We start from the raw sequence: 23,140 nt of genomic DNA, 5'->3' as shown, positions 1-23,140 counted from the left end.
ACTGTGCGCATGCGTCTGCCACCTCGGATTTCATGTCATAGTTGTGTAGTGAAAGGAAGTCCGTCTCTTTTTAGAGAACCGGCTTTTTTGGCTCAACTCATTAAAGAAAGCCGGCTCTCAAACGGCTCACTTGCTTTAATAATAATAATAATAATAATAATTTCCTTGTATTGTCATTCTGTGTAACAATGTACACAGAACGAAATGTCGATTGCACCTGACCCGTTGTCATTATATTACGAATTATTATGTTGTATAAAGAAGTTAAGAAAAAAAGGAAGTATAAAAGAAGAAAATGAAAAAAGACAGGTTTGTGGTTATCCCTTTAATCAGTACATTACCAACAATCATTTAATGCAGAAAATGAATTAATAATTTGAATATGAAAATGTATTATTCTACTTAATTATATTTGCATGTATTTTTTCCTTATACAGTGAACGTCCAAGCTACTTAATTTTCAAACTTTTTTCTGTAATAAACCTCATTCATGTCGAGCAACTCAGTATCTCACAACAAAATGTATCATATATATTGTAACATATATATTGTAACATTTTATATATATATATATATATATATATATATATATATATATATATATATATAATGTTACAATATATATGATATAATGAAACACATGTAGAATATAACATGTTAAACTACATAAATAAACACGTTTGAAAAAAAATATGGTGTAAGATTTTTTTGCATTTTGTAAATGGAAAATACCACAGTTTGTAAGGGCATGGAGCCCTGGAGGTTGACAGGTATGCACATGGATGACTGAATGCATGTTAAAACAATTTTCCATAGGCGAACCTCCCTCTTTATTGTTCAAGTGAGCCACTTTTCGATACAGTCAGTGAACACAGTGAAGTTGGAATGCCATCGTATGTGTCTGACTCCAGACCGGAGGCATAATGAAAGGTCCCCACGATCGCTCATTGTCTTTAGTCCGAATGTGTCATTTCTGTAAAACTGTTGAAACGTTGAAACAAAAACAGGTTTTAGAGACGAATTCAAAACCAAGGCAGGAAATGTTACAAAACATTAAAACACAACTAAAAAGTCTTTAAACTTTTCTGTCAGGTTAATGCTAACATAATAATTCACCACAGAAGAACTACCGAAACCAGTATTAGCTATTTTTCCAAATAGTTCAGAATGAATACGCATTCAGGGATACTATAAACCAATTTGCACTGGCAGTGTACATGGGAATAAGGAACAGTGAAATGAAACCTCAAAGTGAAAGCAATGGGTACCTCTTGGTTCCTCATTTCCACAACTTGCTCTTCGCTGTTATAGAATCCGAAATGGCTGAGGGGCAAAAAGAAAAGGAAATGGGTACTAACATTTAGACCTAAAAATGCTCCACCTGTTGTCTAACATCCTCTTTTTCTCACTAAGTGGTTTCAATTTTAAAAACACAGGGAGTGGTCTATGTCTAACACATTTTTTGCCTGAGTCCATTTGAGATTAAGTTCTGAATCCTAACATTCCAACAAACACCGTTTGCTGACCAATACTTCTCTTGTCTTTTTTTCTATATTCCTTACCTGAATTGTATATCTGTTTCCATTCCTTATATTTAGATGATATTTAGATGGAAAACCAGTACAAAAGAGACAAATGTCTAACCTTGACTGCCAAGGAGAGATGACACCATCGTCCGGTCCGCCAATCAACACCAGCTTCTTGATGCGTAAGAAGTTCTCCCTCCAAGCTAAGATTGAGATATAGTAATTGATTATTCAAAGCAAGTATTAAAATGGATTATTCACCATGTACTGCTGTTTGCTTTTTCGATTCCTGTTGAAAAAAAAACAATCAATGAACGTTGAAGAGTTAAATAGTAAGTCCTCCATCTCACTTCAACATAGTTCTTGGAACCAACACTATACGTAATGGTGCCAATTGCCAAAGCACCATTTCTATATTTGAGTTGTCTGAAGCTTAAAGGGACACTGTGTAATATTTGATCACTAGATGTCACTAGATGTGTAACCAAAAGTTAGTGCTACAAAGCCCAAGGAAGATTACTACAGAGACTGAAAGTGTCATGATCTGCCCATTGCCCTCACCTGTGCCCGCTTGTTTGGCTCCAGCTGCTGCTTGTTTCCTGATTGGTTCCCCTCCTATTTAAACTCAGTACTCTCATTCACACCTGGTCAGTCCGTCAGCGAACCTCCGCACTTGCAAGGCAAGCATTTTTGACTCCCGTTCTGTTCCCGACCTGTCCTGTATCCTGTAACCTGTATTGATCCCCTGTCCCTGGCTTCCTGATCGTCTCTGATTACATGACTTGTTCCATTTTATGACCACTCACCGATCTCCCTTCCCGGCTGCCCGACTTGTTTCCGTCCACTGACCACGCTCCGATCTCCTGTCCCGGCTACCCGACTTGTTTCTGCCCAACGACCACGCTGAGATCTCTCGTCCTAGCTGCTCGACCATGCTCCTAACTCGTGGGCTTCCTGCTTCTCCTCCCCAGCGATCGCCGAATCGCTGGCGTTTGTTTTCCCGCGCCTGACTTCTACGCTTTTGCAATAAAGCTTGTTGTGAAATGTTTGGGTCTACTGTCTGTTCTCTTGCTGACAGAAAGTGACTGAAACACACCGTTCTGCTTCCCTTTTATTTGCCCAGTTTTTTGGGTGCAGCAAGATGATGGATAATTATGTCAGTTTCTTTAAAGTGAGGCTCATGTTATGTCAACAAATATAGATTTCTCAACCTATGGATATTTTTAAATGCATGTTTGTATGATATTTTATGTATTTTGCTCATTATTTAAATAAATGTTGTTGTTTTTTTTTTGTGGCTGTAGTTTTTTTTTTTTACCAAATAATACACACTGTTTCTTTAAGTACAGACACAATACATAGTAAAACAGGATTTCCCTTTTTTTTTTAAATTAATAGTTCAAAAAACTCTGGGACTCATTACCTAAACCATAATGACTACATTTGGATTTTTTAGGGACTTTTTGGGGGACTTTTTCAGACGTTTTAATTATCTAGCACTTGGGTATAAAAGTAGAATGTGCAAACTTTTTAGAACACTCACGTACATTTCATGTTTGGGTGAGGTGTGTTGCCATTCAGCAGTGGCAGAAACGTGTTGTTCATTAAGAAACTGGACCTGTGGTGTGGGTCTGTGGAATAAAAGGCACAATTATCATTCAATTTGGTGATTGTTGTGCCAATGTCAGGGTTTTGGAATTCCTGATGTAGACACATTTATATAATTCGAAAAATAATTTGTCTTCTCAAACACACAAACACGCTACTAAAGGTTAGATCTTAAGCCCGAGCCTGACCAAGCACAGGTTTAAATGTCAATCAATGCCTTCGGGTTCGGGCCGGGCTTCTCTCTCGCTGTGTAGGACAGAATTTATTGCATGGATCCTCCACACAGAAAAACAAACTGAGAACAATGACAGGTGGATAAATTTAAAATGAAAAAGACAGCGAGAGAGAAGGCCTCCTCTTCCTCACAAGAAAAAAAAGTCCTTACATGCAGATCATTTCATTTCATTTCGGATGAAATATAAAAATATGGGTTGGCTCCAGGCTCTGTCCCTCAAATCAAGTTAATTTGTTGGCTTTAGGCTGGTCCGGGCTTTAATACCCGTGGGCCCAGGTCGGGCTAAATTTTTTCAGGCCCGATCATACCCGTTACAAAGCTATTAATGTACTTATTGAGATAAAAAATAGTCCACATTAAAGAAGTATCTAATCACCATTCCAGTACTGGCAAATGGACACTTTTTGCCCCACTCTGTTGTAGCAAACTCGAAAGATGGTCTTTTTCACGAAAGCAGGAAACACCCGTTGGAGGTAGTCAGTGTCTGTGCGGGACAACACAACTGATGAGACGAGTTTGACAGGATCGGGACACTCTGCGATTTGCTCGGCTTTAACTGACCTCCGTACTGGCCGGCGAGAGGTGATGACAGCGAGATAAAGGTGTGGATGTTATGGTCTTCCGTGGTGGAGAGGAGAGCTCGACATATGAGACCACCTGAGGAACATTCGATTCCGTACCTCAAACAAGAATGACGTTTTTACATAGCTAATGTGAAAAGTGTTTGGAGTGTCGAGGGGACCAAGATTTTTCCCGTCAAGCCCTTTTTTTTCTTTTGTTTTAAAATTATTTTAAAAAGTTGTTGATTTTTAATTCATTTTAACTGCGTATTTGATGAATGGTGGAAAAAACAGAAATGTCAATCAATCAAACACACAATATATACAGGGTTGGGTAGGGTTACTTTAACTGGATTACTTTCAATTACTTTTGGATTACTCCAATACCAAATATGCTAATAAAAGACAAAAGAAACTAAATATGAATAAAATTACTACATTTTGTGCAGGCTTGGGGAGTAACTGAATACATGGAACGGCAAAAATGATGTTTGGATTCATTTTCATTTTGTTTCTGTGGCATTTTATGTTAGTTTTGCCGGAGATCAAAGAGATCAAAGCCAGGAGAGAAAGCTTACCACGTGTTGTGAGTCATCATTTTATTCATATTTAGTTTCTTTTGTCTTTTATTAGCATATTTGGTATTGGAGTCATCCAAAAGTAATTGGAAGTAATCCAGTTAAAGTAACCCTACCCAACCCTGAGTATATACCATGGATCATATTGTATATCATGGGTGCCTAAACTTGGCTTGGGAGCCATTTAGGATTGTCAACCATTTTCCAGAAGTATCATACATAAAAAAAAAACTGTAACTGTGTTGTTAATTAAAAAAAAATCTCCAGAATTTGTTGTTTTCAAGAGGATGTGACATGGACATTTGATATTGACAGATTAAGAAAACGATGACTCTAAATTTAGGGCCTGCCAACCATTTTCCACTAGCCTCTAGATTATGTTAAAAAATGTTTCACTGTGTTGTTATTAAAAAAATGTATCCCCAAAATGTTTTGGTTCAAAGAGGATGTTACTCACACATTTGATATCGACAGATTTAGGAAAGGGTGACTCTCTAAATAACTCTTTAGTTAACTATTGAGGGACCATTTAGATAATGAACAAAAACAGACAATTTGTTACTGGTGGTTTATACACTATGTAAGACTTTATCAAACTGTCCCAGTTGCCATGGCGTCCAGTTGGCCCCGCCCGTGTGGCGACAGCTGCAGCTCATTGACAGATTGGCTTTCCGTCTATTTAAGCTCAGTGCTCTCACTCTTAATTTGTCAGTCCGTCAACGAACATCCGCCCCGCAAGTCGTGGGTTTTGACTCGGTCCTGTTTCCTGTTGGCATTTCCTGTCCGGTGTTGTTCCCATTTATTTCTGTCCTGTTTAATATCCGTTTCCAGTTTCGTTCCCGGCTATTTTTGTCCTGTTCATTATTCTCTCCAGTATTCGTTCCCGTATGGTTTGTCCTGTTTTATTTCGATATCCTGTTTCATTATTAATCCTGTCTGTCCCGTCCTGTCCGGTATCGATCTCGTCGGCCTCTGGCTTCCTACCATTTCACGTCAGACTGCTGCCGAACGTGTATGACTCCCCAGACTTGTGTGAGAAACGTCACGTGTTTGGGTCCTGATCCTGTTCCGGTTCTTGACACAAACTTGAAAAGATTCAACTTAAATATCTATTGGTTTACAGAACATAATTTATCTTTATATTCATTTTTGGACTGTCTAAAGGTTAAAATTGTAGGCGTCATCGGAGAAAAATATTTTGACGGATTAAAAAACTTTCTGGCCCTTGTTCTTATTCTAAGATATTGTAATTGATTTTTCCTTTTAAAAGAATAAACTATATATGTCATGTTAGCCAACATTAACAGAGGGTAATTTTTTTGGGTTAATTTCAAATATTTTATGGTACAAAATATTTCTTAGAATCAGCAAAATTATCCACCATCTGCTTATTAAGATCATTTTGATTTTTGAGGATTTTTTTCTCATTTCTTTAGAACAACAACATGAAATATTTTAAAATAATCATTCATAGTCTGACCCCCTCAAAAAGTCAGTGCATCTTCGTTTCTCTATTATTTTTTATTTTATTTTCAGGGGCGGAGGGGGTTATTTTAAATATCCATTCACGTGTTTTCAAGTGTATGTGTGTAGGCCTATTTGATACCTTGCGAAAAACACAGCAGATGTACGCCATCTGGAGACCTTCTCATGATGGGCTCCATAGCCGATCGGAAACCCCTTACTTGCTTCCACATCGGCTTGAGACTGGACATATGATTGAACAAGTCCACTACCGTCACCTCTGTGCCAGGGTGCGTCTGCAATAGACATTAATTTAGCCTTTGTTAAATGGTAAATGGACTGCATTTCTATAGCGCTTTACACAGTCACTGAGGACCTCCCAACACGCTTTACAATGTACTTCACACTTACCTTGTCACACACCGATAGCCGAGTCATCTATGGAATCCGCCTACTTGCTTATTGGAGGCTTTAGGGGTTCACTTCGACATTTAACTCATAGAAGCCATGTCCAAGAACCGTAACAGGAGGAGGACCCGGATGAGTAACGTTTCTCACACAAGCTTTATTTTACAGGAATGGGGCAGTCATGCACATTAACACAAACGCCAGTGATTCGTCCATCGCTTGGCGGAAGAAGAAAGACAGAAGTCTGGCGTGGAACACTAGGAAGCCAGAGACCAACGAGATTGATACCAGTTACACGAGCCGATGCCGGACAGATGGTGTCGATACCGGACAAAACGGGACTGACAGGATTGATAACAGATATAGGAGACTGTAGACAGATGACAAGCAGAACGAGGTAGACAGGAACGATACCAGACACTGGAGATCAATATCAAACAGGACAAAATAGAAAGGAACGATACCGGAGAGGAAACACAGGCAGGAAACCGGACAGAGTCAAAACACACGTCTTGCGGGTGCAGAGATTTGTTGACGGACTGACAAAGGGTGAGTGAGAGCACTGAGCTTAAATAGGAGGGAAGCCAATCAGTCAACGAGCCAAAGCTGGGGCCAAACGGGCGGGGCCAATTGGGCGCCATGGGCAACCGTGACAAGCCGTGAATCTTTTAGCTGTATTTTCCGTTATTTCCCTACTGAAGCTCCTTTCTTAGTCATTTTTATGACTTGAACCTTTTAGACAAAACAGCTTGGATATTCTATTTCTGACATGCAAATGTATGCGACAGAAAAATAGTTTAAAAATATTTAAAGTTCCTACTGTCAATGATGAAACGATATACAAATGCTGAAGTAGAGGTTCGATCCCGGATACAAGCGGCCGAAATGAGTTTCCTCCGCAGGGTGGCTGGGTTCTCCCTTAGAGATAGGGTGAGAAGCTCAGTCATCCGGGAGGGACTCGGAGTAGAGCCACTGCTCCTCCGCATTGAGAGGAGCCAGTTGAGGTGGCTCGGGCATCTAATAAGGATGCCTCCTGGACGCCTCCCTCGGGAGGTGTTCCGGGCATGTCCCACCGGCAGGAGGCCCCGGGGGCGGCCCAGGACACGTTGGAGAGACTATGTCTCTCGGCTGGCTTGGGAACGCCTCGGGGTCCCGTCGGATGAGCTGGAGGAAGTGGCTGGGGATAGGGACGTCTGGGCTTCCCTTTTAACGGTGCTGCCCCCGCGACCCGACCTCGGATAAGCGGAAGACAATGGATGGATGGATGAAGGTTTGATACAAAGAATACCATAACAACTGAAAAATACAAATACATACCTGTGAGTACACTGATTGCACTTTTCTTTGCATATTGCAACAACCAGTTTACATATTTAGATTGCTTTATCATGTGAAATTTGCTAAACAAGAGGGCGACACGGCAGGTGAGTGGTTATCGTGTCCGCAGCACAGTTCTGAAGTCATGGGTTCAAATTCACCTAGCAGCCTTCTTGTGCGGAGTTTGCATGTTCTCTCCATGCTAGCGTGGGTTTCCCCCGGGCTCTCCGGTTTCCTCCCACATTACAATAACATGCAGCTCTGGTTAATTTCCCAGTCCAAAATTTTCCCTAGGTGTGAATGAGTGAGTGAGTTGTTGCTGTGTGCCCTGCGACTGGCTGGCAACCAGTGTCTGTCAAGGACCGTAACAGGAGGAGGGCCCAGATGCGTGACGTTTTTCACACAAGCTTTATTTTACGGGAAATGGGGCAGTCATGCACGTTAACCCAAAAGCCAGTGATTCGGCGATTGTTGGGCGGAAGAAGCAAGGCAGCAGTCTGGCGTGGAACGACAGGAAGCCAAATGGGGACGAGATTGATACTAATTGCACGAGCAGATAGCGTACAGATGAGGTCGATACCGGACAGTACGTGAAATACAGGATTGATATCAGGCACTGTAGACTGGAGTCCAATAACCAGCAGGACGAGATAGACGGAAACGATACCAGACACTGGAGACCGAAAATTAAACAGGACAAACTAGACGGGAACGCTACCAGACACTGGAGATCGATATCCAACAGAACAAAATAGACGGGAATGATACCGGACAGGAAACACAAGCAGGAAACCTGACAGAGTCAAAACACACGTCTTGCGGGTGCAGAGGTTCGTTGACGGACTGACAAAGGGTGAGTGAGAGCACTGAGCTTAAACAGGAGGGAAGCCAATCAGTCAACGAGCCGCAGCTGCCGCCAACCAGGCAGGGCCAGTTTGGCGCCATGGGTAACCACGACAGTGTCCCCTGCCCACTGCCCGAAGATGGCTGGGATGGGCTCCAGCACCCCCACGACCCTACTGGGAGTAAGCGGTGCAGATAATGGAAAGATGGATGGATGCTAAACAATAAATTCTTTTAGTCCCCTCCTCAAAGAAACAAAATTTATTGATTTGAATACATCATCAGAGAACTAGCTCAACAGTTTTGACTTTAGACTAGAGCATGTAAAGAAAACATCTAGTCAACTCATTCATACAATGATAAGCTGCTTACCGGTAATAATAAGAATATAAGTCATCATAGTAATAATAATACACAGACTCTCTCTCTAAGCCTGACATCACACAACATTAACCTGAAAATCTGACCTTGTTAATGAAGTAAACAAGCTTTTGGAACTGCTTGAGTCCATCAAAGAGGCCGTGAACAATGATAACCGGCCGATAGCCATGAACCCAGGTCAGCAGCAGCACCGGCAGCAGTAAAAGGAGTAGAAGTGCTTCAATCTTCATCTTGGAAATGATTGCAGAAGTAAGCAGTGAGATTTTCGCCTGAGTTCCTTTTTTATGTTCGGGCGAGGGTGGGTCTGTTAGATGTGGGTGGTAAGTAAATAGATAAATAAATACCGTACATAAATAAATAAAATATTCTTTAATACACAAATATTGCATCACTTTTTTGTCCTCATCAACATTTTTGTACTGAACACATACTTAAAAATAAAAACATTTCAGGTATAATTGGAGGCCTGACATGTCATTACTTTTTTTAAAATTACTTTTTTGTGGGTTAGGTTCTGTTAGCACATTCGCCTATCACGCAAAAGGTCCCCGGTTTGAGAAAGGGTGGGGATATATATTGGCCTGGAGCAGAATGGGCTCCACCAGGCTGTATTTGCCCAAGACACACCATAGTAAAGGGTGCCCCTACGGCCCTAGTGGTTAAGGGCTCCAACCAACCAGATCTAACAACATAGTAATAACACAAAATAAAGTTTTAGAAATTGAAATAAAACATTTCCAGTTTATTGGCTTCGTAGACAAAACTATTTAAGTATTACTAATTATTTTTGAGCAATCTATAAAGAGAGTAGAAAAATAATCGATTTGTGTATTAAACTCATGTATGGATTCATCAATTTGTCAATTTATTTGATAGGAAATACAACAAACTAAATTCCTCTTTTGTAAAGCGATTGTAAAAAGTGCTGTTTTCTTTAGCTAGCTATCTGGCTACCTTATAGCTTTGTAGCTAGCTAACTTCCTTGTATTGATTAATTTAGCAAGCTATCTAGCTATCCTTTTGCATATTTTGTGTGGTATTCAGCTCACAATTTCCTTTTTTTTGCTAATTATGAAGCTAACTTTTGGCCTCCTTTCTAGCTAGCTATCTAGCTTTTTTATAGCTAGCCATCTTGCTCATTTTAGCTATTTTGCAAACCATTTGGCTAAGTTGCTATTTTAGAAAGGTATATCAAATTGGGTGCCCTTTGCGCTAATAACTAACAAAAAATAGCTCTCAGCATGAAAAAGGTTGGAGACGCCGGTGGTTTATCATACAGCTGTTAGTCAAGTCAAGTCAAGTCACGCTTATTTGTATAGCCCTTAATCACAAAGAGTCTCAAAGGGCTGCACAGACCACAGATTATTGCAAACCACAGACTATTATGACACCATACCCTGATCTAAAACCTACTAGAGGACAAAAAATACACAGATATTGTCAACATGAAATGTAGGTGATTCATATGCTATAGAACAGAAGTGTGTTTTAAGCTTAGATTTAAACATTTCCACTGAGGTTGCAGATCGAATCTCAGGGGGAAGAGCACTCCACAGTATCGGGGCCCGAATGGAGAACGCTCTCGACCTGCAGATCTCTTCTTGGTTCTTGGGAACACTAGTAGACCAGCATTTTTAGAGTGAAGGCTCCGCACCGGAACATAGGGGGAAATTAAATCTGAAAGATATGAGCGAGCAAGTCCATGCATGATTTTCTATACTACCAACAGAACCTTGAAATCACATCTTAAGCTAACAGGGAGCCAATGCAGGTTAGCTAAAATCTGGGTCATGTGATCAAACTTTCTTGTCTTAGTTAAAAGCCTTGCTGCAGCATTTTGTACTAGCTGAAGGCTCTTCATTTTGGACTTCGGGAGACCGGAGAGTAGTGCATTACAGGCATCGAGACGGGAGGTAACAAACGCATGAATTATAATCCCCGCATCCGACTGAGACAGCATAGGGCGAATTTTAGCAATATTGTGAATATGGAAGAGAGCGGTTCTAGTAATATTCTTAACGTGTGTTTGAAAGGGCAGATTGGGGTCAAATATGACACCTAGATTTTTGACTGAGTCACTTTGTTGTCTTTTTGGGGGGCGGCGGGGGATTTTGCTGTTGCCTTTTTTTTGATTAGTAGTTTTTTTTCTGTGCTGATCTCAAATAAAAAGCCACAAAAAAAGAAATGTTTTAACGTGTTTAATGCGTTTTTAAAAAGATTTCCCTGTCGTTCCGCAAATGGCCGATGGAGGCGGTAATTCAAAACATCCGTCGTTGCCGTGTTGTCTTTTTGATAGCTTTTTACACGAAGCATGCGAGCAAAGTTGGGCACAATATCACCGAACTACTTTTAACGCTAATTTCCAAATATATTATATTTTATGGCTTAATATTTATTTTTGTTCACCAGAGCACATTTGAAACTTATACATCCAGTCACAGTTGCAGCTGCCTCTTATGGACTTAGTCGGCGTGACAACATTATTAGCTAGCTGTTAGCTAGCTATTGGTGTCTAAACTACGTTAACGCGACATTTCCAAGCGGTAAGTAGATATTAATAATGAGAAAATTGATTCTAGTAAAGAGTTGTCATAACCTGCTTATATATTACACCAAACCAGAGTGTAAAATTGGTTCAGTGGCTGTCGAAACAAGATGTAAACAATGTGATTGTTGCCCGGTAACTTTCTTGTTGCCGTAAACTACTCTGATTTCCCCGATTCCCCAAAATCTAAAGTAATCATTTCTAGTAATAGTTGTGCTTTTACCAAATAGACACCATGGCCAACCTCGAGCAATGGGTCAACGACCGGCTGCATGACATCTTGGGACTGAGCGACAGATATGTGGCCCAATTCATGATCGGCATTGCTCGCAAGGCGACCAGCTCCCAAGACTTTGTGAGCCGACTCCAAGAGACTGGTACCATTGACATCGATCAGAGCGTAACCGCCTTTGCGCATGAACTGTTTGACAAGGTGTGTGGAAGATAAGTGATCTTCAAAACCTAAAAAGTCTGGACTTAATCTATAAGGAGAAGATTCATATATAGGTTCCCATCCCTTGTTTGGTTTTGATATTAGTGTTAATGCATCCGCCGTTTTACAGATTCCTCGTAAGCAGGTCGTGGAAAAAGCCTCCCGGGTGATGGAACGGCAGGCCATCGAGATGGACAAGAAAAATCGAACATACACTTTACTTGAGGACAGCGATAGTGCAGAGGATGCTGTTGTCGAGAAGCAGCGTGGGAATAAGAAGAAGAGCAAAGGAAAAGACAGAGAAAGCAGCAAGAGGAAGAACATCCGGCGGAAGAAGGAAAGCGAGTCGTCCGGCGAAGAAGAAATGCCTACTAGGTATGTCATGTACAATATATAGTGGATTAAATGGGCTCCTTATACATCGACAGGTTCTGTAAAGGTGATACTTTATTTTTCGTTTTTTGTTTTCTTTTTTTGTGGTACTTACCATCAGTCAGTATTATTTTATGTCTTTTAAAAAACAATGGATTGACAAATAATTAAGTCAAGTCATGTTTATTTGTATAGCCCTTAATAACAAAGTCTCAAAGGGCTGCACAGACCACAGATTATTGAAAACCACAGACTATTGTGACACATAAAACCTACATGAGGGCAATATTACACAGATATGGTCAACATAAAATATACGTTATTCATATACTACAGAATAGAAGTGTGTTTTAAGCTTAGATTTAAACATTTCCACTGAGGTTGCTGATCGAATCTCAGGGGGAAGAGCATTCCACGGCACCGGGGACCGAATGGAAAACGCTCTCGAACCTGCGGATCTCTTCTTGGCTCTTTGGATCAATTTAAAACTTTTGGAATTTCAACACCCTATTAATGTTTATAATTCTGTAGTTTCTAGTTTATACATGCTACCTTATGTCAGCAAAGCACAACTTCTCATGAAGTTCCAGATTTCATATCAATGTACTCCATGATGTGCAAACTACTAGTGCTGTATTCTTATTTATATAAATAGAAATTGCACTGCCGATACTTCTCAGGCTTGTTACCCTTTTTTTTTGCAATCATTTTGAAAGTTCCACCTTGTGATCAATGGACATAATTGAATGCAGCCCCTCTGTATTTTATCTACTATAGATCTAATTCAAGTCAGGGTGACATCAAGAAAGAAGATGAGGAAGAAGAGGAGTGGGAGAAAGAGGAGCGCGAGCGTCTTCATGACATTGAGGAGCGCGACGCCTTTGCAGAACGTGTAAAGCTGAGAGACAAAGACAAGACAAGAAACATCGCAGAGAGGACGGACAAAAAGGTGACAGGAAAAGGGCCAGATAAGATTACCTACAAGATATTGGAAAATAATAATCTACTGCTGTTATCCAATTATTTTCTTAATTTTTAGGCTTATGAGGAGGCTCAAAAGAGACTAAAGTTGGCTGAAGACGATCAGCGAAACATGGTGGGTGAAAAGTAGAATTCACACTATCGATTGAATGGTTTCCGTGATGTAATTGAATGTCAACTCGTTCCAAAAAACGCTAACCTGTTTCCCTCCTCTTGCAGCTGCCCGAGCTCAGGAAACAGTCGCGCCGCGATTACCTGAAGAAACGCGAGGAGGAAAAGCTGGAAGATCTGGAGGCAGAAATCAAGGACGAAGAGTACCTATTTGCCTCTGACGATATGACAGATCGTGAAAAAAAGGACTTGGAGTATAAGCGCACTCTACGGGACCTGGCCAAAGATTACAAAAAGGCTGGAGCTAAGGAGATGGAGGAGAGAAAGAACAGATACTACATGCCAGAGGAGATCAGGAGAAAGGTAAGTACAGAATTATTAACACTCAAAACCATTCGGTGTGAAAATAGTTCACATATCTTATCAGTCTTCGCTCTTTCCATCTAGGAAGTACCTCAGAAGGACTTGGAGCTGGAGGAAGAGATTCCAATGGAACTGGGCGGTGAGCAAGGCCGCTGGGAGGAAGAGCGGCTCAAGACCGCCGCGCTCAGCTTCGGTGCCAAGAAGGAGCGCGAGCAGGGCGTGAAACGCCAACAGGAAAAGTACCAGCTTATCTTGGAGGAAGAGGAGATGATCGAATTTGTCAGCACTGCCATCACCATGAAAGGGACTCTGACTGAGAAGGTCTAATTATTAGAGCTTGACAAATAGAAAAAAATTGTGATTGTTTGAATTAACGTGCTCAACATTTCAATGCTGAAAGTGGTTGTTTTGAATCTCATGTTTACAATTCCCCTAGGAAAATGAGACTCCGACCTTGTCGCAGTCTGAACTGAAGAAGCAGTCCATGCAGGAGGTTCGCCGCAGCCTGCCAATCTTCCCATATCGAGAGGACCTGCTTGCAGCCATTCATGAGCACCAGGTGCTGGTTATTGAGGGCGAGACTGGCTCAGGCAAGACCACCCAGATACCGCAGTACCTCCTGGAAGATGTGAGTTTTGTGTTTGATATCTATCTATCTATCTACCTTGGTCATATCCCTCAAGAGGGGTGACCGACAGCAAGACAAACATACAAAAACAAGGAATTAAAAGAGGGGGAAAAAACTACATATTTAGAGTGAATCTCATGAATTATTATTATTTTTGACTCATTTTTTTCCAGTTCACGCTCACACACGCTTCTTTAAAATATTCGCCATCAGTAAATGGTTTTCTGTGCTTTGCCATGCAGTGAGCAATGTGATAGCTTGCTTCAGTGGTGGTATTTTTAGCAGTGACAAAGGTCTTCAGGGTCTGTGTTTGTTTGCCGTGCCTGGACACTGCGCGTTTTAACGTCTCCGCCATGTCAGACTCATCCTTGAATTCATGTTCATGTTTCGTCTCATAATGACGTTAAACACTTGCTGTGCGAGGTACAACGCTCTCGAGGTATAATGCACAAAACAGCACTGTCATTTTTTGCACAAAGCCTCATTCGTCTGTCCACGCTGGCTGGAAAGAAGGAGATGTTTTTGCTCGAGGAGCCGTCATGAATTGTTCTTTCATCGCGCGCGTGTGTTTCATTGGTTGCGTTAAAACACGGATCTCTCCTCTGCGAGGCGGCGCGCAAACACTGACACACGAAGAAGAGGAGGAGAGGCGCTAACGTAAAACCTCTAAATAACACGGCGCGCAAATGAAAATGTCTAAATTTCAGGTAAAAATGCGCATTTTTAAAATATAATCATTATTAATTTCCCGTGTGCTTGCGTGCCAGCAGCGGCACGGTGTCATAGGTTGCCGACCCCTGGTCTAATAAATGCATGTTTGCTGATCTTCTCAGGGTTTTACCAAAGGAGGGATGAAAATCGGATGCACGCAGCCTCGCCGAGTGGCCGCCATGTCAGTGGCTGCTCGGGTGTCTGAGGAAATGAGTGTCAAGCTCGGTAACGAGGTAAATTAGAGCATGTAAAGGGAAAGCGCTTTATTCTTGGTGTTTTTAACTTGCCTTTTTTGGGTGAACATGTTCCTGGTCTAGGTGGGCTACAGTATCCGTTTTGAGGACTGCACATCAGAGAGGACGGTGATCAAGTACATGACAGACGGCATGCTTCTACGTGAATTTCTTACTGAGCCCGACCTTGCCAGCTATAGGTAAAGATGATCATAATGATATCAAACGCTGGAAAGAATCAACAAACTGATTAAAAAAAGCAAAATACCCATTTCGATACTATTATTACACTGATTTGACAAAATACAATAAAAATAAGTTATTGTTTGGAATAACTTTAACTACTTTAAACTTTAATTATTAAAAATTTGAAATTTTAACAACAGCATAACCATTGAAACCCATACATTTAAAATAAACGTCCCACTGAATAATTTAACACCCAGTTTAAAGAGACCCATTTACCTCCTCTCCTGTCTCACTTTAGTGTGATCATCATTGACGAGGCTCATGAGCGAACACTCCATACAGACATCCTGTTTGGCCTGATCAAAGACATAGCTCGATTCCGACCCGATTTGAAGGTGTTAGTGGCGAGTGCCACGCTGGACACTGAGCGTTTCTCCACCTTCTTTGACGATGCACCCGTCTTCAGGATCCCTGGCAGGAGGTTCCCTGTGGACATTTTCTACACTAAAGTAAGTCCATAAACGAAAAGAAAACTATCAAAATTCTGAAAGCTGGACTTTTTGAATGTTTGTAATTTGCATAAGATTTCTTAGTCAAAAGCATATGATAAGACGCCTGTCATTGTTTTGTGGTCTAGGCTCCAGAAGCCGACTATATGGAAGCATGTGTGGTTTCAGTGCTGCAGATCCACGTCACACAACCTCCTGGTGACGTTTTGGTCTTCCTCACTGGACAGGTAAACTATGAAAACAGAGATAAGAATAATTTTATGAAATAATTGACGGTATAAATATTACAAGCAGATACCAGCTCAGTAGCCTAGATGGTAGTGTGCCCGCTTTGAGACTGGGAGGTCGCTGGTTCGCGCCTCGGCCGAGACATACCTAATTGGTATAATGGCGGCGCCCTCTGTTGGCTGCGGCTGCATCGACTCGCTACAACGGGTCAGGTGTATCGACATTTCGTTCTGTGTACATTGTTACAAAGAATGACAGTACAAAGGAAATTATTATTTATTATTATTATTTGCTATGATTCTCAGATTTGAGTGTAAAAAGTCTTTACGAGGGCTGCCTTAAGTTTTTCTAATTTAAAAAAAAAAACACATTGGTGTAAGGCAAATGGAAGAGGGAAAACAATGAAACGCCTCGTAAACATCCATTCTCGTTTCGTGCAGGAGGACATTGAGACATGTTGTGAGCAACTCCAAGACAGATGTCGGAGACTGGGCTCAAAGATTGCTGAGCTTCTTGTTCTTCCCATCTACGCCAATCTACCCTCTGACATGCAGGCTAAAATCTTCAGCCCTACGCCGCCTGGCGCACGCAAGGTAGGAATATGCGTATATAAACTGAAAAAAAGGATAAAATGCACTCCCCGTCAATTCCATGTGTCATGCTGGGCATTTTCTGTCTTGTTTTCAGGTGGTAGTGGCAACCAACATCGCGGAAACCTCGTTGACCATTGATGGCATCATTTATGTCATTGACCCAGGCTTTTGCAAGCAGAAGAATTACGTCGCCCGTACCGGCATGGAGTCACTCATTGTCATGCCCTGCTCTCGGGTGACTTTCAACACCTCTCATTTTTCTATTTAGGAATTTTTTGCAGCTATATTTATGATTAACAGGGAGAAACAGCCAATGTTATCAAACATTTGAGTGTGCTTCAGATGCATGACCTATTCTTACCTACTGGCTGATCGATTGTCAAACACGACCAAAAAACACTATTGTACTAACTGCAGCAGACAGAACTAGCTGTAAAGTTTCTACCATATGAAGGAGAATGGATCTATTTTCTGACATCACAATGCATGCTTGTGATCTCCAGGCTTCAGCCAATCAGAGAGCGGGCCGTGCCGGCAGAGTAGCGGCTGGCAAATGCTTCAGGCTGTACACGGCTTGGGCCTTCAAACATGAGATGGAGGAAATGACCGTGCCTGAGATTCAGAGGACCAACCTAGGAAATGTAGTCCTGCTGCTGAAAAGCTTAGGTGGCTATGAACTATAATGTTTATATTTTACACACCACTGCAAAACATAGTTATACAGTTTAAAAACACAAATTACTAGTACATAATAAATCTATTTCAACCCTTGCGTTGTCTTAATTTTAAGGACCATTTTTGTACTTTTTTATACAGCTCACATGGAAATGTGAATAAAAACTACATTTGTTTTTTTCTACTGTTAGGATTAATCTATAAAAATTCATATCATTTGGAGTTCAATGTCATTCAAGTGGATTTTTCTGGGTTTTTAACAACACAGTGGTGGTTAGACATATTTTTTTATAAAGCAGCTAAAATCGCAATGCAATCATTCCATCCATCATTTGTTCCATACCCTGTTGTACTTTAGGTGACAAGTAAATATGTCATCTTTCCAGCAGTTATTGTGACTAACTTGCTATCTTGCCATCTGAACTTTTCACATCAAGATTGCTTCTTTTCTGAAATGTGCCATTCACGTGATGGATGCTCTGATTGACATTGTTCCAGGCTGATCTATCTGGTGCTCTGTCTATCCATTTCCTAGGTATAAATGACCTTCTCAACTTTGACTTCATGGACCCACCACCGCATGAAACACTTTTGATGGCTTTGGAGCAGCTTTATGCCCTTGGTGCTCTCAACCACCTGGGAGAGCTCACCACGGTACTCTTAAGAGTGTAAAGTAAACCAGAATCCTTAGACTGCCATGTTTAAAAACGTCATCTTTGCATATGACATCCACATTGTAAAAAATAGCAAACTATTGTGCTAAAACATTTAAACAAACTGAATTAATGAAATATTCTAACTTGTCACCTTTTCTGCTACTTTCCAGCTTGGTCGCAGGATGGCTGAGCTTCCTGTGGACCCTATGCTGAGCAAGATGATCCTTGCCTCTGAGCAGTGAGTTTTTTCTCACCCAAACCTTTTCCATTTTTTTGGAAACGTCAACATAGCCTTGCCTCCACCGTCCAGGTACAAGTGTTCTGAAGAGGTTCTTTCGATTGCTGCCATGCTGTCAGTCAACAATTCCATCTTCTATCGACCCAAAGACAAGGCAGTTCATGCTGACAATGCCAGGATGAACTTTGTGGTGCCTGGTGGGGATCATCTGGTGCTGCTTAATGTCTACACACAGGTTGGTGCACATAATGATATGAGCCTTCTATGTGAGGTTTACGGTATAAAAATGTATTTTTTAACCCGTGGGAAGTATGAATTAGTTATAAAACGTGAAGTGGTCGCTGATTTGACCTGACGAGCCAATTAAAACAATTACAAAGAGAAATTATTAAAAATTACGTTCGAACTAAATTAATATACACTGCATATTTGAGTCTTGAGACCAAACTGCCATCGTCCTTTGGCTGTCTACTGAACAAACTGAGAGTGTAGGAAAATCAAACAAAGCCCAAGTATTTGTCAATGGCTCTGACTTGGAGAGTTTATTTTATAACCAACTCACTGCACAAATCCTGCTCAATTTAAAAGGTTTGGTAACCTTTTATATAAACTACGCATGGTGTCGTAATAATTATTGTTTTTGTTGTGGTTTCCTTTCCTAGTGGGTTGAGAGCGGTTACTCAACGCAGTGGTGTTATGAGAACTTTATTCAGTTTCGCTCCATGAGGCGAGCCCGGGACGTGCGTGACCAGCTGGAAGGCCTGATGGAGCGCATAGAGGTGGAAATGGTCAGCTCGCAGGGTGAAACTTTGCCTATTAGGAAGGTTGGTGCAATAAAGACTGACCATATCAAAATTATTTACATTTTTTTCCCGTTATTTATTGATAGAGTGTTTTTTATGGTGTCTTTCCAGGCAGTGACGGCCGGCTATTTCTACCACACGGCTAGGCTGAGCAAAGGAGGTTACAGGACAGTGAAACATCAGCAAACGGTCTACATCCACCCGAGCAGTTCACTGTTTGAGGAGCAGCCCCGATGGCTCATCTACCACGAGCTGGTCATGACCACCAAGGAGTTTATGAGACAGGTTTGTACCGTCTTTCACTGCAGGAATAGTCATAAACCGTTGGTGGAAATATAAGTTAGTTGTTGAAAAATGAGACCGAAGTTAACGAAAACCACAGCAGTATTGTGAAATTTGAGAAATTAATAAGCAAAAATGTTTGAATTTAATGTCATATATATCAGATTTTTAAAAGAAAAAGAAAGCTCACATACCGATAAAAAAGATGGGAAATGCATATTTCTGAAATATTACATCAAACATAGGAAATAATTGCTAAATAACAGCAAAGGTGTCACCAAAACATCCTCAAATTGATTTTTAAATGCAATCCATTTATCCTATGAAAAATATATTTTTTACTAACGTGTAAAACACCCTTCTATGCTATAGCATATGAATAACCTATATTCAATGTTGACAACGTCTGTGTGTTATTTGCCCTCATGTAGGTTTTAGATCAGGTGATTGTGTCATAATAGTCTGTGGTTTGCAATAGTCTTTGATCTGTGCAGCCCTTTGACACTCTTTGTGATTAAGGGCTATACAAATAAACATGACTTGACTTGGCAATGTTCATTAAGGAAATTTGAGTTTAAAATTTGGCAATTGTAATATAAAATTCAGACAAAAGCACAGAATATTCATAGCGCTGAAAGCAAAGTCTTGTATAAATAGACTACAGTATATTAAAGAAATGAATATACCTAAAAAAAGAGACACTGTTAAAATGTCCAAGTGTTAAATAATATTTTATGAAAAATACACAACTACAAGAATAAAAGAGTAATGGACAGAAAATACAACCAAAAATGAACATTTGTCATGACGAGGCATTATTTATTATTGGCAAATCAAACTCACCCACTTACAGAACAAAGCACCACATAGTTTTTTAGTGACACAAGGTCATTTTTTTAATAGTCAGTCTGACTAACCATCCAAAAAGGAAACATGATTAACAATTATACAGTGATGAAAATCTCTCACCTTAAGAAGAAATTTATTGTTTTGAAGTAAGATGAGATAATCCCTTATTCATCCCACAATGGGGACATTTATTTTGTTACAGCAGTAAGACAATGAGTAATGAATAACAGGTAAGAATATCAACAGTACAAACAAGTATTTAGAAATATTAAAAAACAAAACAAACAGAATATTTCCAATGGCAGGTGTGCAAAATGGTTTAAGTGGCAAGTCATGTGCAAATATGCAAAGTCACGGAGAGTGTGTAGAGGGTGACCAACGTATGTTTTATTGATCTGAGGGGAAAATGTTTTGAGGACTGGAATATTGTGACATCTCCTTGAGTAAATCGGGCGTTTGAGGTGGTGTCTTTCAGTTGATCAGTGTAGTTTGTGTTGGCAGAAGTACTATATTTATTCAAGTGTAAGGCGCATTCGATTTTATCTCCATCCACTCATCCATCATCTGCACTGCTTATCCTCAGTAGGGCCGCGGGAGTGATTGAGCCCATCCCAGCCATCTTCGGGCAGTGGGCAGGAGACACCCTCAACTGGTTGCCAGCCAGTTGCAGGGCACACAAAGACAGACAACTCACTCGCTCATTCACAACCTAAGGACAATTTGGACCGACCAATGAACCTGACATGCGTGTGTTTAGAATGTGGGAGAAAACTGTAGTGCCCGGAGAAAACTCCTCACAGTAAGGTTTGATCCCATGACCTCAGAACCCTGCCGCAGACGTGCTAACCACTCAGCCGCCGTGCTGCTCCGATTTTATCTCATTGTCTCATAATTTTTTTTCACGGTACCAGATACGAATGGTAGAGAACTGAAAAAACAAAGTCCTGAGATATATAAATCAACGCAAAAAAGCACGACAAGGACTACAATTCTTTGGTGTATCTGATAATGAAATTGACTTTAAAGGACATAAAATAAATACATTGTACATTTTATGTTGGTATTGCGTTTATAGTTGTTAATAAATGATTTGAGTCATGGCTGCATGACACTTTCAATGCTTAGTTAGAGCTAAGAAAACATCAAATTACATTTTACGCCGATTTTCAATAAAAAATTTGGGGTGCGCGTTAGGCACAAATAAATTAGGTATTTCCTTCACACCCTACTTTTTTAAGCCCTATCCCTTTTTAATGGCCGAGTTATTGATTGTATGGTCAAGTCAAGTCATGTTTATTTGTATAGCCCTTAATCATAAGGAATCTCAAAGGGCTGCACAGACCACAGATTATTGCAAACCGCAGACTATTATGACACCATCCCCTGATCTAAAACCTACATGAGGGCAAGGAAAAACTCAAAAACCTCAACATGAGGAAAATGAAGAAACCTTGAGAAGGGACCGCACATGAGGTCATCCCCCTTCCAGGATGACCAGGCTGCAACAAATGTTGCAGTAAAAAATAATACACAGATATTGTCAACGTAAAATATAGGTTAGTCATACGCTATAGAATAGAAGTGTGTTTTAAGACTAGATTTTAACATGGCTTCTGCTTTTGTCACCAGGTGGTGGAAATAGAGAGTGGCTGGCTTCTGGAAGTGGCTCCTCACTACTACAAGAGCAAAGAAGTGGAGGACAGCACCAGCAAGAAAATGCCCCGAAAGCTGGGCAAAGCCAAAGAGGAGCTGGGCTGAAAGACACACGTCCAAGTACACTGGAACACTGTCAGCCTCCTTTTTGCAGGCTTTAAAGACATTGCAAGGAAAAACATCTCCGTAACGATCAGTGGCTGTATCCAAGCAGCCTGAGCATAATCATGGAGTGATTCCTCTGAAAGAGTGGGTGAAAAGCTCCGGACCGGTTTAATGATAAACCAGATTGCCTGCTGCGATAATGTACGAATCACCGGGCTCATTAGTGACACTTGGGCACACATACTTGAATTGTTACAATAATGTACTGATTGCTGAGAAGCAATAAATTTTTATTTCTGTTTGTATTTTCTCAGTACATTCGAGTACTTCCTCTTTCCATTTTATTCTTCATGCACAAAAATGTTTTCATTAAGTGTCAACATGAGGGCCTTTCTCCTATCACCTTTGGCACATATTTAAATGCCCGTATTTTGAATGCCTTATTTGATGCTATTTCTGAACAGATGGAGAAGAAAACGCTGCTTCCACAAGTGAAAATACAATCCGTGAAGTCTATCACTGTTTTCCTTCATGTCCTGAACAGCTCCTAAGTCCCTAGTTTGGTTCCCAGTTGTCATGGAAAAGAAACAACCCCTCCTTCAACACAAGAAAAATTAACTTATAATCTTCATCGCTAATGAAAATCTTCTCACCTTTACATTTTTTATGCTTCTTCAAAGAAAGCCAGGGAATTTAAATCACAATGTATGGAGTGTAATACAGCCTCTACTCTAATCCTTGATGTTTTGTATCTTCTTTCACAGTTTTTCCAGCTCATCGAACTGTGGAGTGTCTGTAAATTGACCAACCGCAAAAAAGACGCCTCCTTCCTTCCAGATTCGTATTCCAAATGACGCCACCGGTGGAAATATGGTGCTTGCATCATCTGTCATGCCTCCCGTGAGCTAAATTGGAGGTCAAGGACGTACTGGAGCTGCACAGTATACAGTACAACTGACGATAAACATTTCTAAAGGCCTGTCCGTAATATATACAGTCTCCAGGGTTTGCACGGGTGCATGAAATCCTTAAAAATGCTTGAATTTAATTGCGTTTTCAAGGT

General features: G+C 40.7%; 2 protein-coding genes across 3 annotated transcripts; one reads left to right on the top strand and one right to left on the bottom strand.

Moving 5' to 3' along the window:
• Nucleotides 1-652: 652 nt before the first annotated feature.
• On the bottom strand, nt 653-9,150 carry LOC148372888 (lysosomal thioesterase PPT2-A-like). 2 transcript variants are annotated; one of them, XM_088327467.1, is made up of 8 exons: nt 9,007-9,150; nt 6,114-6,267; nt 3,931-4,026; nt 3,746-3,853; nt 3,074-3,157; nt 1,645-1,729; nt 1,269-1,323; nt 653-981 (listed from the first exon to the last, which is right to left on the bottom strand). In XM_088327467.1, exons 1-8 carry the CDS (start codon nt 9,148-9,150, stop codon nt 838-840), a joined length of 870 nt encoding a protein of 289 aa, XP_088183593.1. In that variant the 3' UTR covers nt 653-837. The 2 variants fall into 2 exon arrangements, with proteins under 2 accessions (XP_088183593.1, XP_088183594.1); XM_088327468.1 differs by lacking the exon at nt 1,269-1,323.
• A 2,062-nt stretch (nt 9,151-11,212) lies between these two features.
• dhx16 (DEAH (Asp-Glu-Ala-His) box polypeptide 16) lies at nt 11,213-22,393 on the top strand. Its single transcript, XM_088327458.1, has 21 exons — nt 11,213-11,463; nt 11,696-11,898; nt 12,029-12,273; nt 13,048-13,219; nt 13,310-13,366; nt 13,471-13,725; nt 13,810-14,046; nt 14,162-14,353; nt 15,187-15,297; nt 15,382-15,497; nt 15,785-15,995; nt 16,124-16,222; nt 16,664-16,816; nt 16,911-17,051; nt 17,320-17,482; nt 18,027-18,145; nt 18,318-18,385; nt 18,458-18,620; nt 19,048-19,209; nt 19,300-19,473; nt 21,949-22,393. The coding sequence occupies exons 2-21, from the start codon at nt 11,701-11,703 to the stop codon at nt 22,075-22,077; spliced, it is 3,165 nt and encodes a 1,054-aa protein (XP_088183584.1). The 5' UTR covers nt 11,213-11,463; nt 11,696-11,700; the 3' UTR covers nt 22,078-22,393.
• The last annotated feature ends 747 nt before the right edge of the window (nt 22,394-23,140 follow it).

Source organism: Urocampus carinirostris, chromosome 2 (assembly GCF_059441175.1).
Source record: "Urocampus carinirostris isolate Australia breed hairy pipefish chromosome 2, RoL_Ucar_1.0, whole genome shotgun sequence".
NCBI classification, from domain to species: domain Eukaryota; kingdom Metazoa; phylum Chordata; class Actinopteri; order Syngnathiformes; family Syngnathidae; genus Urocampus; species Urocampus carinirostris.
The sequence above is the reverse complement of the archived record's forward strand: the minus strand, read 5'-3'. Positions and strand labels throughout refer to the sequence as shown.